At 35.1% G+C, this 17,759-nt stretch overlaps 1 protein-coding gene across 1 annotated transcript in view; it reads right to left on the bottom strand.

Annotated features, from left to right (window-relative positions):
• The window catches only part of COG5 (component of oligomeric golgi complex 5), a 277,974-nt gene that overhangs the window by 124,278 nt on the left and 135,937 nt on the right, over nt 1-17,759 (bottom strand). The window contains exon 8 of the mRNA XM_008703618.2: nt 1,118-1,283. Coding sequence (XP_008701840.2) covers nt 1,118-1,283 — 166 coding nt within the window. The remainder of the gene's footprint in view (nt 1-1,117; nt 1,284-17,759) is intronic.

A 17,759-nucleotide genomic window follows, 5' to 3' on the forward strand; every position in this document is an offset into this window, starting at 1 on the left:
GGTCATGATCTCAGGGTCCTGGGATCAAGCCCTGCATCAGGTTCTGCGCTCAGTGCGGAGTCTGCTTGTCCCTCTCCCTCTGCCCCTCTCCCCCCCTCCCTTGTTCTTTCTCTCTAAAATAAACAAATAAAGATCTTAAAGTAAAATGGGAAGAGAAAAACTGTGGAGACAGTAAGTATACACAACAACTTTGGGGAATTTTTCTGTAGTTGAAGAAATAAAATGGGGGAGCAGAGCTGAAGAAGGAAATGTAGTCAAACACAGATCTGTCTTTAAGCAGAAGAAGGTATGTAACAGGAAAGAGACTTAAAGAAGGAAAACTGACTACATGGCAGACAGAGGGGATCTGCTAAAGCAATGTCCTTGGGACATGGGATCTAACACAAGAGCAGGATACTTGGTCTTTGCTAGGAGCAAGCAAAGCTCATTCATATAAATAGGAGAGAAGAGAGAATACAAGGAGAGAAATGCAGAGATATGTTGGTTAGATGAGAGGCACACATAACATGCAGTCTTTCCTATGTCGTCTCTGAAGGGTGTTTTATACATGAATGCCATCAGCAGGTACATCTTGGCAGGAAAAAGGTTGCAGAGCGCTATTGTAGTGCTACTCCTCTCTCATACCTTTCTTTCATAGTTTTTTTAGATTTTGTTATGGTTGTAATGTTCCCAAAGGTTTTATCGGTTTCTAAGTCCACAGTTAGCCTTCTTTGCTCCTGAATACCGGGATTATTCTAAGGAAAAGCCCAAAACGTAAAGGGAGAAATTACATTTCCTTAAAAAATATTTTCTGTCTCAAGAAGTACATGTGAGGATAAAGATTTCAGAAAGAAAAATGTTCCTTTTTTTTCTTGCATCTGTTTCCTCTGAACTAAGTGGAGCCACAGTTTATAGATTTTTCTTCTAGAAGTTCTGAATATACCAATTGGCCAATTCAACTCACTGATTAGACAAAAAAAGTTATAAATACATTCTGAAACATAATTTCTTCTCTCATTTTCTGTCTACTAAAAAATGAGTCATTAGACTGCTTTGAAACTTAAGTGTTTCACATACTATTCAAAGGGCTTCTTGGTTATAAATAAATAAAGCAGCTAAATATAAACCATAGCCATACCTCTCACAGCTGACTGCGAAGGCTGAGTCAGAACTTTGATGTCTAATGCACTGTTGATATGTTCTTCTAAAGTAGCACAATATCCATCTACAATGCTGGTAATAGTAGCCTTCAAAGTTCCAAGATTATGGAAAACCTGGAGAGCTGTTCCGACTTGGGTTGGATTCTTTAAAAAGGTCAGGATGGCAGGGAGAATAGGTATAAATAGGAAAACAAACAAAGTTAATATGAATCTACAACTTTAAGTAGTACATGAGCAGTTACTACCATATTTTTTAAATTATCACAGACAAGAAGAAAGAGAGTGCATTTGGAGCAAGTATTATTTTTAGTCATTATTTATTTCATAAAAGACACAGTTAAATACTATGTATATTATTTTCCCCTTTCCCCTTTTTCTCCTCCATTAAAGGATAATAAGAAGATCAGAAATCGGTTATATTATTAGAGCTTATTTAAAATTTACCACCAATGCCTATGAAGAGAGCCATGCTGGAATTAACAACAACCCTACATCTGTTTGGAGAATAAATAAACGAATTCCGCGGAGTTAAGTGAGGGCTGAACCATGCAGAGTGACACTAGTCATTATATTTCATTCATTCATTCATTCTAACCACAAATATTTATACAGTGCTTACTGTGTATCTGTCTTGGTTCCAGGTGCTGGAAATAGAGTAGTAAGCAAAACCAACGAAGTCCCTTCCCTCATGGATCTTATGTTTACTGAGAAATACATTAAATATATATATATATATATAACAGTATCAGATAGTGATAACTGCTATAAAAAATCAATCAGGGGGGGCGCCTGGGTGGCACAGCGGTTAAGCGTCTGCCTTCGGCTCAGGGAGTGATCCCAGCGTTCTGGGATCGAGCCCCACATCAGGCTCCTCAGCTATGAGCCTGCTTCTCCCTCTCCCACTCCGCCTGCTTGTGTTCCCTCTCTCGCTGGCTGTCTCTATCTCTGTCAAATAAATAAAATCTTTTAAAAAAATTAAAAAAAAATCAATCAGGGAATAAGAATAGAGAATGATGGGGTAAATACGGAGAAGACTCAGAATACATCTCTGAGGTGATTTTCAAACAGAGACCTGACTATAATGAGCGAGGGAGTCTGAGGAGGAGATGGGGAAAAACAGAACTGAACAGACACCAATGAAAGTGCTGAGGTAAATAAAATGCTTGGCAGCTAATTGAACAGCAAAAAGGCCCTGATTGTGGCTGAAATCGAATGACTAAAGCAGAGAGAGTTAGGCGGTGAGGCAGGTAGTAAAAACGCTGTGAGTAGATTGAGCCCATAGTAATATCAACAAGTTATTGACTCTGTCATCAAGCAAATGAATTATCAAGCCAGAATCTAGTACATTAACATATATTTCCAGGCCCAAACAGGTGAAAGTCTGCTTTCACTTAATGATTCAGTGACTGTTATTAGAAGCATTTAGTTTAAAAGTTAAATTATTTCATTAACTTAAATTCTTAATGGTTAAGTTGATAAATAAGACAAAAAGTTACTTCTGAAACATACTGATGTTAATAATAGAACACGGTGCAGTAACACACACACCCCCAGAGGCAAAACAGAATCAGCTTATAGAAAAAAGCAGACAAGTTAGTGAATACAATACCCATTTTAGATTTTTAATTAAACAAGAAAAAGCAGCAAATGGGCACCATTTAAAATGTTTTAATGAAAAAAGCTTAATTTAACATGGATATAACAGAATTTAATTCTAGTATATACTGTCAATTCTCTATCAGTGAACTATCAAAGAAAATGGGAGAAAATAAGCTATTTCACATAGAATTGTTAACTGAAACACGGGGGATAGCGATACACTTTGGTTGTTGTTAGTGCCATTTGTTCCTTTTTCCCCAGAGCGATAAGTTTTTTACTTTTTAGTAGAGATCAAGATGAAAATTAGGCAGCTGCAAAGAATTTTCCTCTATCATTATATAAATGTCTATATAATACAAAAAAAAGGCATTACCCGAGCAACCTCAAAGAATTCACTTTATAAAAGTAGAATAGAGATATTTGTTGCAAAATCATATTTATTGCCTTTATTATTCTCAAAGAATCTGAAAAGCATAGCTTTTCAAAATATGGCAGGTTTGCAGTATTATCAGCTGAATATACATTGTAAGATATATGTGTATGTTAATTGAAAGACTTTTAAAGTCATATTTTACTTGAAAGATCTGGCTAACATGGACCAGTCTTCATCATTTCCCATTTCAAAAATTATTAACTCCCCCAAATTTTTCAATACAGAAACACATACAGCTCCTTCCCTTTTTTTTTTTTAAACTAGGGAGGGGAATGATTTAAAATTTATTTATTTTTAGAGAGAGAGTGAGAGAGCATACAGCGGGGAGAGCGAGGGACAAGCAGACTCTGAGCTGAGTGCAGAGCACAGAGCCTGACTAGAGCTGAAATCAAGAGTGGGCTGCTTAACCGACTAAGCCACCCAGGCACCCCTAGCTCATTCTTAAAGAAGCATCTAATATGGCAAATTGGAAATAATTGTAATTTATAATACTTACAATAATTCTACTTGTAATTTAAAGCTTTCCAATTTACATGACCACCTTTTCAATTAATGCCAGTCACTCACATTCATAGCTTAATATAAACATATCATTTGTGAGTTGGGAAACTATAAAATATTAATTATTTGAAATAAAATTCTTTAACATACAGAGGAGTGGGCAAATTATGTAAATACAATGTTAAAAATTATCACGAAGTGAACGTTATCTATGTAACTACCACCCAGGCTATAAAACCAAATACTATCAGCAGCTCTGAATCTATTGTGGCTCCCCAAATGCATCTCTCCAGATACTATCACTACTGTAATTTCTAACACCATTGATTAGTTTTGCCTGTTTCTTAATTTTACATAAATGGAACCATAAAGTTAATACTTTCTGTCTGCCTCCTTCTAGTCAATATCTTATTTGTAAAATTCATCCATGTTGTTGCATGTAGCAGTAGTTGACTTGTTTTCACTGCTGTTGAGCAGAAATTTACCTTAGTGTATCTACCCAACTAACACCCAATTGGTGTACATTTGAGTTATTTCCATCATTTCGGTACTTTAAATAATGCTGCCATGAAGATTCTGGTGCACAGCTTTTAGTGAACATATATGAATATGCATTTCTGCTAGTAAGAGTAGAAATGCTGAATCATTAAGTATTTGTATGCTTAGTGTTTTCAGATTCTGTCAATTTTCCAAAGTCATTGTACCAATTTAACACCCCAGCAGCAATACATGAGTTGTGGGTGTTCCACAACCTTACCAAAATCCAGAATTATCATCTTTTTAAGCTATTCTTTGGAATGATCACTGTGGTTTTAATTTACATTTCCGTGATGACTAAGAAGTTATTCCTTCTTGCATGTTAATTATCCACTTGGATAGCTTCTTTTGTGAAGTGCATATTCATTTTTTTTTTTTTTGCCAATTTTTCTCACTGGTTATTTTCATCTCTTACATATTTGTAAAAGTTGTTTACATATTTGGATGTAATCACTTTGATAATTATATGTATTGCAAGTATGTTCTCCCACACTTAAGAAGTCTTGCAACGAAAAGAAGTTCCTAATTTAAATGCAGTCAATTATATCAACCTATGGTCAGCACCTTTAGTATCTTATTTAAAAATTTTCCCATCCCACATTTATGAAGATGTCTTTCATTCATGAATTTATTCTCCAGAAAACCTACTGGTTTGCCTTTCACGTTTAGAAATATAATCCACTTGGAATTACTTTCTGTATGTGATAGGAACCAAGATTTGTGTTTTTCCATACAAATACCCAACTGATCCATCAAAATTTACTTAAAAAAACAAACAAGGAAATTAAAATCTTCACCTCCTTGCTCTCAAAGTCTACCATTGCAGTAAATAAAGTTTCCATTTATATGTTTGTTTCTGGACCTTCAATTCTGTACCATTTGTCTATCATTACATCAATTCACCTGTATAAATTTTTGTAGCTTTAGAATAAGTCTGATAGTCCTCCATATCTGTTCTTCTTCAATTTGGTATAGGCTATTCTTGGTTTATGATACTTCCATATAAATTTTATAATGGGCTTGACAGTTTTCATTAAAGAAAAAGCTCCTGTAATTTTGAGACTACATAAATCTATACATAAAATTAGAAAGAATGGAAATCTTTATAAGATGATTCTCCAATCCATGAATATGGTAGTTCTCTTCATTTACTCAGGTCTTCTTCAATTTTTCAATGTTACAGTTCCTGTGAAGAGCTATTACATATCTCTAATTCGAATCATTTCTATACATTTAGTGCTTTTTGATATTTAAGTGGTAATTTTAAAGGTTTTTTTTGTTGCTCGTATACTAAAAATACAATTGATTATTATATTATTATATAATAATATAATATATATTATTATATAATAATATAATATATATTATTATATAATAATATAATATATATATAATCTACAATATATTATAACATTATATAATATAATATAATATATATTGTATTTTTATATATAATTTTTATATATAATTATATAATATATAATATAATATATTATTATATATATTATTATATAATTATATATTGAATTTTACCAAACTTTCAAAGTTTTGTTATTAATTATAAGAGTCTGGAGATTGTTTTGGATTTTCTATATACATAATCATGTTATTTTTGAATAGTTTTTATTTCTTCATTTCCAATCCTTCTATATTTTATTGCTTTCTCTTACTACCCTGGTTAGGATTTTCAGTATGTTGCTATGTAGAAGTGGTAAGAGTAATATCTTTGTATCATTCCTAATCTCAAGTAGAAAACCTTAAATATTTCACTACTGAGATTTTCAGAGATACCCCTGAATGAAGAAAATTCTATTCCAGCTCTGCTAAGAATTTTGACATCACAGACTGATGTTGGACTGTATTAAATGCTTTTTCTGCATACACTGAGATGATCAAATTTTTCCCTTCATTGATGACATTACATTGTACTTCTAGACTAAAGCCATCCTGGTAATGATGAATTATCCTTTTTAGATGTCCTGACTTATATTTGCTAATACTTTGTTTAGTATTTTTGAATTTTCAAGAGAGATAGCTTATATCCTTCCTCATAATATTCTTGTTTTGATATCAAGTTTATACTGGCCTCATGAAATAATCAGGTAAATGTTCCTTCTTTCTCAATTCTTGGATGGAGTTTGTAAAAACACTGGCTGATTGATTAAATGTTTGGATAAATTCACTAGTGAAACTATCTGTCCTTGAAGTTTCTTTGAGGGAAGTTGTGTAATGATAATTAATTTTGCCAATACAACTAACCAGATTTTTAAATTTTCCTAGTGTTATTTTTGGTAAGTTGTTCTTCTAGAAGTTTCTCAATCGTATCTAAACTTCCAAGTGTACTGTTTTAAAGTTATACCTAGTGTCCTCTTACTAACTTAGTTTCTGTTGAATCTATAATTAGGTCAACTTTCTCTTTTCATAATACTAGTAATGTGTGCCTTTTAAAAAACTTTTTTTTTCCTACCCTTAACAGTCTTCTTCAGTATTTATCAATTTAATCTTGTCAAATAACCAATTATTGGATTTGTTGATTCTATCATAAGCTTTTGTTATACTTATTTCACAGTCTTTGGAGTCAGAAGCCAAGAACTAGTGGTTAGTAGTAAAAACCTTAGCAAATTATTTAATTTACTCTGAGATTTAGTGCCCTCATCTGCATTACAGTGAAAATAGCAGTGCCAACCTTACAGGTAAATGAAAAAATCCTTATAACTGATCTAGCACTGAAGACAGAATGAAGAGCTCAAGTATTAGTTGCCTCTACCTTGATCTGTTGGAAACATAGCTAATGTGGAAAGAATGTGGGCTTTTAAAAGTAGACGGTCTTGGGATGAAAACCCAACTTTGCTATAATCTGTGTGACATTCGGCAAATTACCTTATCACTCACCAAGCTTTATTTTATTTACAGTATTAATATTTCCTTCCTCATCAGATTTTGAGATCTCTGAGGGAAGGTTCCAAATTTGTTTTATTCACTTCAATATTCATAATATCTACCACAGTTGCTAGATAGATAGGTGTTGAATAAGTAAATGAGTAAGTAAATTTTTATGACTGGCTTGCTAATATTATTCTTTGTATGACACATTTAAATAACCTTAAATAACACATTTAAAATACCTAGTACTCAGTGGAGCGCCTGGGTGGTTCAGTTGGTTAAATGTCTGCCTTCGGCTCAGTTCATGATCTCAGAGTCCTGGGATCCAGCCCTCCATTGGGCTCCCTGCTCAGCAAGGAGCTTGCTTCTCCTTCTCCTTCTGCCTCTCCCACTCCCCCCTACTTGTGCTCTCTCCCTCTCTCTCTCTCTAATAAAGAAATAAAATCTTAAAAAATAAAATACCTAGTACTCAGTATATGAGTAGTATAAAATATTGGTTCTCAGATCATTTATTAATATTCTAAAAGTTAACAGAATGCTAGAATAGCCTTTGTTCCAATTCCCAAGAAATTCTTCTTATCTCTCCATCTTTACTTATCATTGAAATGAGTAGTTACCCGATAGATACCATTTGAGTAACACAGTTCTCTCCTCTGTATGTCGATTTCATATATTTAAAAATGATGAGGATAGATGAACGGAGATTCCCAAAGCTATCTCAAGATCTTTTTTATAAAAATGTAGCCAACAAGATCTCAACTCCAAAAACTGTGATTCAGTTGAACCACACTGAGACGTGGTTACAGTTTTTTCAAAGCTCTTCAGATGCTTCTGATACAGTTGGCCTGGCAACCATTTGGGAACCACTGGAATAGATGACTGCCAGACTTAGAAGGATGAAAAACATTTATTTATGTGAAGATAGTTTTTCTTGGTTTTTTTTTTGGGTTTTGTTTGTTTTTTTTTTTTAAAGAAGAACAGAATACACGAAGAAATGACAGAGGAAAACTACAGAGTACGTTTAAGGAGCAATAAACAGATCATATTGCCACAAATGTTATGCACATAATAAAACACATAATAAAAGATAGTGTTGAGCTGATAACAAGAATCTGGTCACTGACAATGTTGAGTGGCATTCTGTAAAAGTTTTAATTTATTTTACTTTGTTAGTAATAAAAAATGATTTTTCTAAATATCACAATCTAAGCTGTTTGAGAAAATAAAATAATCAGCTGAAAACACAGCTTGAACTAGAGAGTTGCAATGAGAATATAAAGAACAGGACAGATACAAGAGATTTTGAAGCACTGGAAAGGAACTGGATGATGACTGACTACAATGGACAAGAGGCAGGGAAGAGCCTAGGATCTTGAAGTTTCAAGCTGGTGAGCCTGAGAAGACAGGAAAAGAAAAAGGACAATCAGAAGCAGATCATCTGGGTGACCGGGTGGGAGAGAGGCAGGCACGGGAGGGTCAGAGACTGCTACTAATAAAGCACTTAGCTGTTAGTCACGCTGGGTCTCAAGTGCCAATAGCGCACTCCTGGTGGGAAATGAGAACACTTCTGAAATAGATAATCACAGCAACCTAGTCTGGGTAGCAAACTAAACTGAAGTAATAAAGAATGAAAATAGGGGTGTTGGAAACTATAAATCACAAAGGAGGTAAATCAAGATCAGAATTAGTGAGAGTGAGAGAACAGAAATGGAATGATACAATACTCTAGCCAGGAATGAACTTGGAACATTAGAAAAATTAAAAATGAAATCATTTTGTCTAGCTATGATTCAAGTGTAAAACACCTCCTGAAGATACTGAACATTAACATCCTTTCTCCATCATCCCCTCTCATCACAGACAAATACTATAGATTTTGACCACAGGCTTTTTCCGAGCCCTTACTAATAATAAATTTCAGGCTTTTAGTTCCCTAAACTATAAAATGAAGAGGCCGGACTAGATGAACTCTAGTACCCTTTTCAGTACTGAAACATAATGATTTTAGTATCATTCAATGTACATCATCCACTATGCACTATCAATGCACTAACAACAAGATACAGGGGATTAAAAAATGAGGCAAATACTGCACTCTGACTTTTCAATAAATAATGGTCTGAAAAGACATAAAGACAAGTAAAGCAGCAATTAGAATACACCATGATAAATGTGTATTCTCACCATGTGAGAAATGCAGTTTAGTGAAAACACATCAAATGGATGATTAACCCAGAGCTGTGGAGGGAAAGATGGATGGAGGGGTCAGGAAATGCTCCTTGAAGGAGTCTCAGCTAAGATCTGAAATGAAGGTGTCCGGCGGCACGGAGGTAAGGAGGTGTGAAACATTTACACGAGGATGGGGCACCTGGGTGCCTCAGTCAGTCACCAGGTCTTGACCTCAACGTCATGAGTTCAAGCCCCACACTGGGCTCCATGCTAGGCGTGGAGCAATTTACAGGAGGAGGGGCAAAGCAAAAGGAAAACTCTCCAAGCAAAGGAACAGCATGTATAAAAGCCTGTGAATGAGAGCATGTGATGGAACCTAAGTCCACTAATGATGACAACTGATAAGTAAGAGATCTACACAAACACCTGCTAGAAATTCAGGTGCCTTTGGAAGTGGCTTCTCAAATTTTTGGTAGATATAAAAGAATTAACCCAGGGGAATTTGTGAACTGCAAAAGGGGCATATGGAAGGTCTGCGGAATGCTGGTAAAGGTTTTACTTTTTTTTAAATCTGAATGTTTAGTTATATGTTTGTTCACTTTGTAAAAAACATTGAGCTGTACTCTTATAATGTATGCACTTTTCTGTTAATTATATTTTAATAAAAATGTCTAAGGTAAACATCAGGAAATAAAAATAACAAATTATGACAAAAAATGTAAATCAGATACCTTAAATACCTAAACACCATTCAATAGCGGTTCCCAGTTTGGGGGGCAAGATATTAAATTGAATAAAATAATATATGAATGTTTATATTACTAAATAAACTAAGTCTTGTGTAATTTCTTTCCTAACACAATAAAAACAAGTTTTAAGTCTTGTTTTTACATATAATCACAATTGGCTTTTAAAAATTACTGGTTCCTAAAATATTGGCTAATGTGAAATATATATTTCAGTTTTGTATGCTGTTATAGACTAAACATCTGTGTCCGTCCCACCCCTTCCCCCATCCCCCCACCATTCAGTTGAAGCCCTAACACCCAATGTGATGTTATTTACAGATGGGGCTTTTGGGAGCAAATTAGGGTTCGATGAGGTCCTGAGGGTAGGACACTGGTTTGATGGCATTAGTGCTTTATAAAAGAAGATACCAGAGAGCTTGTACACTCTGTCTCTGCACCATGTGAGAATACAGCAAGGAGGCAGCTGTCTGCAAGCCAGGAAAAGACTCCTCGCCAGAAACTGAACCCTGTCCAACCCTGATCTTAGATTTTCTACTATCCAGAGCTGTGAGAAAATAAATATCTATTATTTAAGCCACCTACCCAGCCTATGGTTTCTGTTGTGGCAGCATGAGCTGCCAAATGTTTATATGCTTTACAAACAGATTAAGTTTTAGTAGTGCAGTATCTAAATTAGTGCCCCCTGCCCCCAACAAATTCATGTCCACCTGAAACCTCAGACTGTGACCTTATTTGGAGAAAGGATCTTTGTAGATGTAACTAGTTAAACTGAGATGAAGTCACACTGGATTGTGGTGGGCTCTAAATCCAAAGACTGATGTCCTTATAAAAGAATAAAACACACAGAGACACACACACCATGAAAAAGGCAATGTGTGACAACAGAGGCAGAGATTGGGGTGATACAGTTACAAGCCATGGAACTTCAAGGACAGACTGCAGCCAGGAGTATCTAAGGAAGAGGCTTGGAAGGATTTTTCCCTACTCTCCAGAGGGAGGCTGGCCCTGCCAACACCTTGATTTGTATTTCTAAGCACCAGAATTATGAGAAAATAAATTTCAGTTGCTTTAAGTCACCTGGTATGTCGTCATTTGTTATAGCAGCCCTAGGAAATCAACGCAAAGGATTAAGGGCAACAGGAAAACTTGCATATGCACAAACAAATGGAAAGACACTCCATGCTCATGGATTGGAAGAACAAATATTGTTAAAATGTCCATACTACCCAAAGCAATCTACACATTAAATGCAATCCCTATCAAGATACCAACAGCATTTTTCATAGAACTACAACAAACAATCCTAAAATTTGTATGGAACCACAAAAAACCCCAAATAGCCAAAACAATCCTGAAAAAGAACAAAACTAGAAGGATCACAATCCCAGATTTCAAGATACACTACAAAGCACTAGAAATCAAAACAGTACGGTATTGGCAGAAAAACAGGCACACAGATCAATGGAACAGAACAGAGAGCCAAGAAATAAACCCATGATTATACTGTCAATTAATCTATGACAAAGGAGCCAAGAATATCCAATGGGGAAAAAACTATCTCTTCCACAGTGTTTGGAATACTGTATAGCAACATGGAAGAAAATGAAACTGAACCACTTTCTTACACCATACACAAAAATAAACCCAAAATGGATTTTTATATGTGAGGCCTAAAACCATAAAAATCCTTCAAGAGAGCACAGGCAGCAATTTCTTTGACATTGGTAGCAGCAACATCTTTCTGGGTAGGTCTCCTGAGGCAAGGGAAACAAAACCAAAAACTATTGGGACTACATCAAAATAAGAAGCTTCTGCACAGTGAAGGAAACCATCAACAAAACTAGAAGGCAGTCTACTGTGAATGGGAGAAGGTATTTGCAAATAAGATATCTGATAAAGGGTTAGTATCCAAAATATATAAAGAACTTTTATAACTCAACAGACAAAAAGAAACAATCCAATTAAAAAATGGGCAGAAAACATGAATAGATATTTCTCCAAAGAAGACATACAGATGGCCAACAGACACATGGAAAGATGCACAATATCACTCATCATCAAAGAAATGCAAATCACAACTACAACGAGATATCACCTCAAACCTGTCAGAATGGCTAACTTCAAAAACATAACAATGTGTTGGCGGGAATGCAGACTTGCACGGCCACTTGGGTCGCTTCCATATTTTGGCTATAGCAAATAATGTTGCAATAAACATAGGGGTGCATATATCATTTCAAATTATATTGGGTAAATACCCAGTAGTGGAGTTACTGGGTCGTATGGTAATGCTATTTTTAATTTTTTGAGGAACCTCCATATTGTCTTCCCCCTTTTAAAGAGCCTTCATATTCACTGATATTATTTTGTCATCACAGCATAGGTAAAGTATTACTATCCTCAGTTTACAGTTAAGAAAACCAAGGCAGCAAGAGGGCAGGCCCACAGCTCCAGATATACCAATTTTGCAGGTGAGAAATACTCTCTGGCAAATTTTAAGAGCTCTCAAGACATACAGACTAAACATTTGAAAAATGCCATGCTAGCAAAAGATAAGCTTCTGTTGGAAAGGTAACAATGTCTTCTAGACAATGTCTTCTTCTTAAATAAGACAATTTTAAGGATAATTTTTCTACAAATTGTCACTGTGACCTTCAAGAAATCATTTAATCTTATAGAAAATTTCCCAACCTCATAAACTGTGTTATGAAATGAGATGAAAGACCATGTAAAAGAAAGGATAATTTCATAAATAGATCAAGATAAATTTCTACCTCTTCAAAAGCATTTCAGAAGATAGCACAACCACTTTCTTTTTATTAAACTAAAATTATTTCTCCTGCCTTAGAAACAAATAAATACAATGTATTTTTTCTTTCTTTTCCAACACCTAAGAAGCATTATATGGGAGGAAAATAAAATATCACAAGAATACAGTCAGAAAAGCAGCATAGTTAAGATCCCTGAAAAGCTTGCCAAGACAGCAACACTGTAACCAAAGCAACAGCTGGCACTGAGCTAATGAACAGAGATACAGCCAGACTGCTGTAAAGATTGTTCCATGAAGTAGCAAGCAGTATTTCAGTACTTACTAAGTAAGCTATCAGCTAACAGGATATGACCTTAGTGAGCACAAATACAGCATTAAGTCAAAAGTTTAACACAACTTAAAAATTTTCATATAATTGACATCAGAAATGGAGAGAGTTATGGACTATGAGAAACAAACTGAGGACTTCAGAGGGGAGGGGGGTGGGGGAATGGGATAGACCGGTGATGGGTAGTAAGGAGGGCACGTATTGCATGGTGCACTGGGTGTTATACACAACTAATGAATCATCGAGCCTTACATCGGAAACCGGGGATGTACTGTATGGTGACTAACATAATATAATAAAAAATCATTAAAAAAAAAAAAAAGAAATGGAGAGAGTAACAGAATTTGATTTAATTGGAAATAAAATGCAAAAATGACATAAATGTATGAAGACCAAGATTCCACTGTGGATGACGGCTTTATATATTAAAAGTCTGAAAGGATCAAATAATCCTTGTATCACAAAGACAATCACAGTTCNNNCTTTCCCTTAATGAAATAATTCTTCAGCAGGTAAATTCTTTTTCTTTAGCTTTCATATAAGCAATGAGATGAAAAAGAGAAGGACAAATGTCGAATACAAATTCAGCTGATGCTGTTCTGCTGTAACAGTCCATGCACCATTCCACCAAGTGACTCAGTTCATAAAGCTTTAAGTCCTATGGTAAAGTCTTAGCTTTTTCTCCAACTGATTTTAACTAGAAAGACAAGTATGAGATTCCAAAATTTTACTTTTCCTTAGTGAGGAGGTTTAGGACTACAATATTTCCTCAAAGTTCTCTTAGTAAGCCATTTCATACTTAATTAAAACAAAAACTAAGGAACCCCAGAAACACATTCAGAGAGAGGGGGCTGAAGGGGTGGGAAAGCGAGAGATCAACTTGGCTCCCTCAAAGGCACAGAAATCATAGTGAGAAAGATGCAGTCAGTTCAAGCAAAACTTGAGAGAACAGCGGCGCCTGGGTGGCTCAGTCGTAAAGCTTCTGCCTTCGGCTCGGGGCGTGATCCTGGCGTTATGGGATCGAGCCCCACATCAGGCTCCTCCACTGGGAGCCTGCTTCTTCCTCTCCCACTCCCCCTGCTTGTGTTCCCTCTCTTGCTGGCTGTCTCTCTCTCTGTCAAATAAATAAATAAAATCTTAAAAAAAAAAAAAAAAAAACAAAACTTGAGAGAACAGGTTATGTTTCACTACGTAGCCAGTCCTTACTGCTGAATAAAAATAAAAACAAAACACTTCCTGGAGTTTATTTTACAGCAGAGAAAGGATACAGATTTAACAATCTCTACCATAAACCAGATCATTCTTTAAACCATTCCCTCAGTAGAAGATGTATTTAATAAAATCAGGCCGATTTTGAGGTAAATTTAAGACAAGGAAAAGCTCAGTACCTAAATCACACACAATAATTAGGCAATTAAAAATTCCAACTATTTTATTTATCAAGAATAGCATTAATAAACTCACAACACCCTATACACAACAAGTATATATTAGGTCAAAATACTGAAGTCAATTTATAATCTCCTGACGAGATGCCCTAATGGGATATACACACTGGACACTTTCTCTGGAGCTACAACATGCCTAAAACACTGAAAACTTAATGGAGCTCCATGGGAGATTATATGTCCTAAAGGAAGAGAGAATCACATTAAATAACGTAATTTAAAAGCAAGAATTATATTAGCTACCTTGGTTGTGATTTAGGGCTTACCAGTGGCTTTTCTGATTCAGTAACATGCAGCCCATTAATGCTGGATATGTACTTCTCAGCTAACCTAATATGATTATTTCAGAACCTGTTAACAATCAACAGTCAACAGTGCATAACCCAAATGAAATTAAGAAACTAAGAAGGACATTTAATAGCACAATATGATCTTATCAACCAGAAATCAACTTTATTCTAGTCCTTTTGGAAGAAAAGCAGAAAATAAAAGAGCTACAGAAAGACAAGGAAAAAGGAGAGTAAAAAAGAAAAGAACAAAAGTGAACATGGACTGGAAGGAAGGTTCTGCAGAAGAAGAAGTGATGACACACAGAAAATGGAAAAGTGAGTATCAAAGGATAATGGATATAGAGTAAAAAGGTTACTTTAACTTTCAAATTTCCTTACAAAACAAATGTGAAGAGTATATGAATTCATAGCTTGGCATTAAATAAACATATTGAAACAATGTCAATGTTTAGAGGAACATTCTTTTTTACTTTTTTTTTTTTAAGTAATCTCTATCCCCAACATGGGGGCTTGAACTCGTGACCCCAAGATAATGAGTCACATGTTCCACCAACTGAGCCAGTTAGGGGCCCCAGAATAATATTCTCACTTCATTGAATAACTGTAGATAATTTTTCAAGGACACTAAAACATGTTCAATAACAAAATGAATTTTATAGGACAACGAAAGTAATCACAAGACATAATGTGGTAAGCCCCAAACGTTATTCTTTTAATATAATTACATTTTTAAGTTAAATGTATAAATTTGGTGTATTTCTTTAAGTAATAGAATGTAATAATTCTAGTCATTCTGTGCTTTATCAAAGATATTTATGGTAGGCATTACTAGTTATTCCCCAAAATTCAGTCCTTCTTGCTTTCTTAACATAATGTTTCTAATATAAAAACCTAATTTTCTCCTGGGTGGCAATATGCACTGCCCCCAGCAACAGCTCACAGAGCGGCGTAAGCCGAGGTTGACAATTCTGTGCTTCTCTGCCAGATACTTGCTTCCACAGTCCTCTTGACAGCTGGGGTGACCATGCGGCCCAGATCTGGCCAGTAAGACATAAAGACAGGTCTGCTGGGGCAGTTCTGAAAAAGATTTGTACTGCCTTTTGGCTGGCAGCTGACACTGCCCCATATCCACATGTTAAACATGGGCATGATGTCTAGGGGTGGGAGACCATGATGTGACAAACAAGAGGACACTAGGGATGACAGAATGGAAGAAAGACTTGAATCCTTACTGAACAGCTGAAACAATGTTAGCACCACCCACATCTAGACAAATCCCTATTTTTAAGCCACTGTTAGTCTGGCTTGGTGTCACAGCTCTCGCAGTCTCACCCAGCACCACAATATATAAAAATACATGAGTCCCTAACAGTTCTTTAAAAAAAAAAAAGAAGGAAAAACAAAAAAGAACAAAATCATGCCACATTTGTTGTCACTGGAGGTAGCTATCATAGTAACACATTACTTTGTAAATTGATAATAAAAATGCAAAATTTAAATATTTACTAATCATTTAAAAAAGGAACTGTAGTTCAGGGTAACCAGATATCCTTAGTTGATGAGTGAAAGTTCTTTACAAATGAATCACAGCTAATAAATACAGAGGAATAACAAAAATAGAAATCACTTTCACATTCTCCAATGAAAAATGTAAAATGATTTAGACAAAAATCATCAATAGATGTTAAAACCAGCAGGAGAAAGATTGACAGGGAATTAAATATTCTCAAGGTGCCAAAATATCTGCAAATTCACAATGAAGTAATTCAACGAAAGAAAAAAAAATAATCTTTTTAAACAAAGGTGCTCAAACAACTGCATATCTCTATGGGGAAAAATGAATCTTACACTTTACATAAAAATTAAACTTAAAAGATAAACTTATGAATTCTCAAAAAACATAGGAAGAAAGATTTGCAACTTTGGGTAGAAATTTTACATAACATGCAAACAAAACTACAGATAAACTGGTCTATCAAAACTAAAAAATTTTGCTCTTCAAAAAGATGATACCAAGTGGGAAAAAAAGGCAGCATCATTCTTTCTTTCTTTTTTAAATACGTGGCTTGAACGCATCCTTGATCCTGAGATCAAGACCTGAGCTGAAATCAAGAGTCAGACACTTAACCGACTGAGCCAACCAGGCACCCGAGCAGCATTATTCTTAATAGGTAAAACCTTTAACTAATCTAGTGTCCATCAATCTGCAGATACATTAACACTGACTATTTTCACAGAATGGAATATTACTAAGCAATAAGAGGGCCTCTTATGCATGCAACAACAAAGACGAACCTAAATAAAACACTGTGCTAAGTCAAAGAAACATGTCTAAGACTACATGTTGTATGGTTCCACTTATAAGAAGTTTTAGAAAAAGTCAAATCTATAGACATGGAGAGCAGATCAGGGATAGCCTGGGTTTGGCAGTGGGAGAAGGGGCTGACTGCAAACAGGCACTAGGGAATGGTTTCGTGGTGAGAACAGTTTTCTGAAAAAGTGTGTTGTGAGATGGTTGCACAATTGTATAAATTTACTGAAATTCATCAAACTATATGCTTAAATGCATGAATGCTATGGTATGTTAAATTACACCTCAATGACAATGCAAAAAGAAAAAAGGCAAGCCTTAGAACGGGAGAAAATATTTACAATACACACATGTGACAAAAGACTTGTATACAGAATATATTAAGAATTCTTACATAGCAGTAAGAAGAAGAAAATAAACTCTTTAAATACCAAAGACCTTTTGTATTAAGCATTTGAAAAGTTGGTCACATAAGCTATTAGGCGAAAGGCAAATTAAAACTACAATGAGAATCAACTACCCCCACCCATTACAATGTCTAAAATTAAAAAAGACTGCCAACATTGAATTTGGTGAGGACCTAGAAGAACTCTAATCTACTC

The sequence above is a fragment of the Ursus maritimus genome, unplaced genomic scaffold (assembly GCF_017311325.1).
Source record: "Ursus maritimus isolate PB19 unplaced genomic scaffold, ASM1731132v1 scaffold_3, whole genome shotgun sequence".
NCBI classification, from domain to species: Eukaryota; Metazoa; Chordata; class Mammalia; order Carnivora; family Ursidae; genus Ursus; species Ursus maritimus.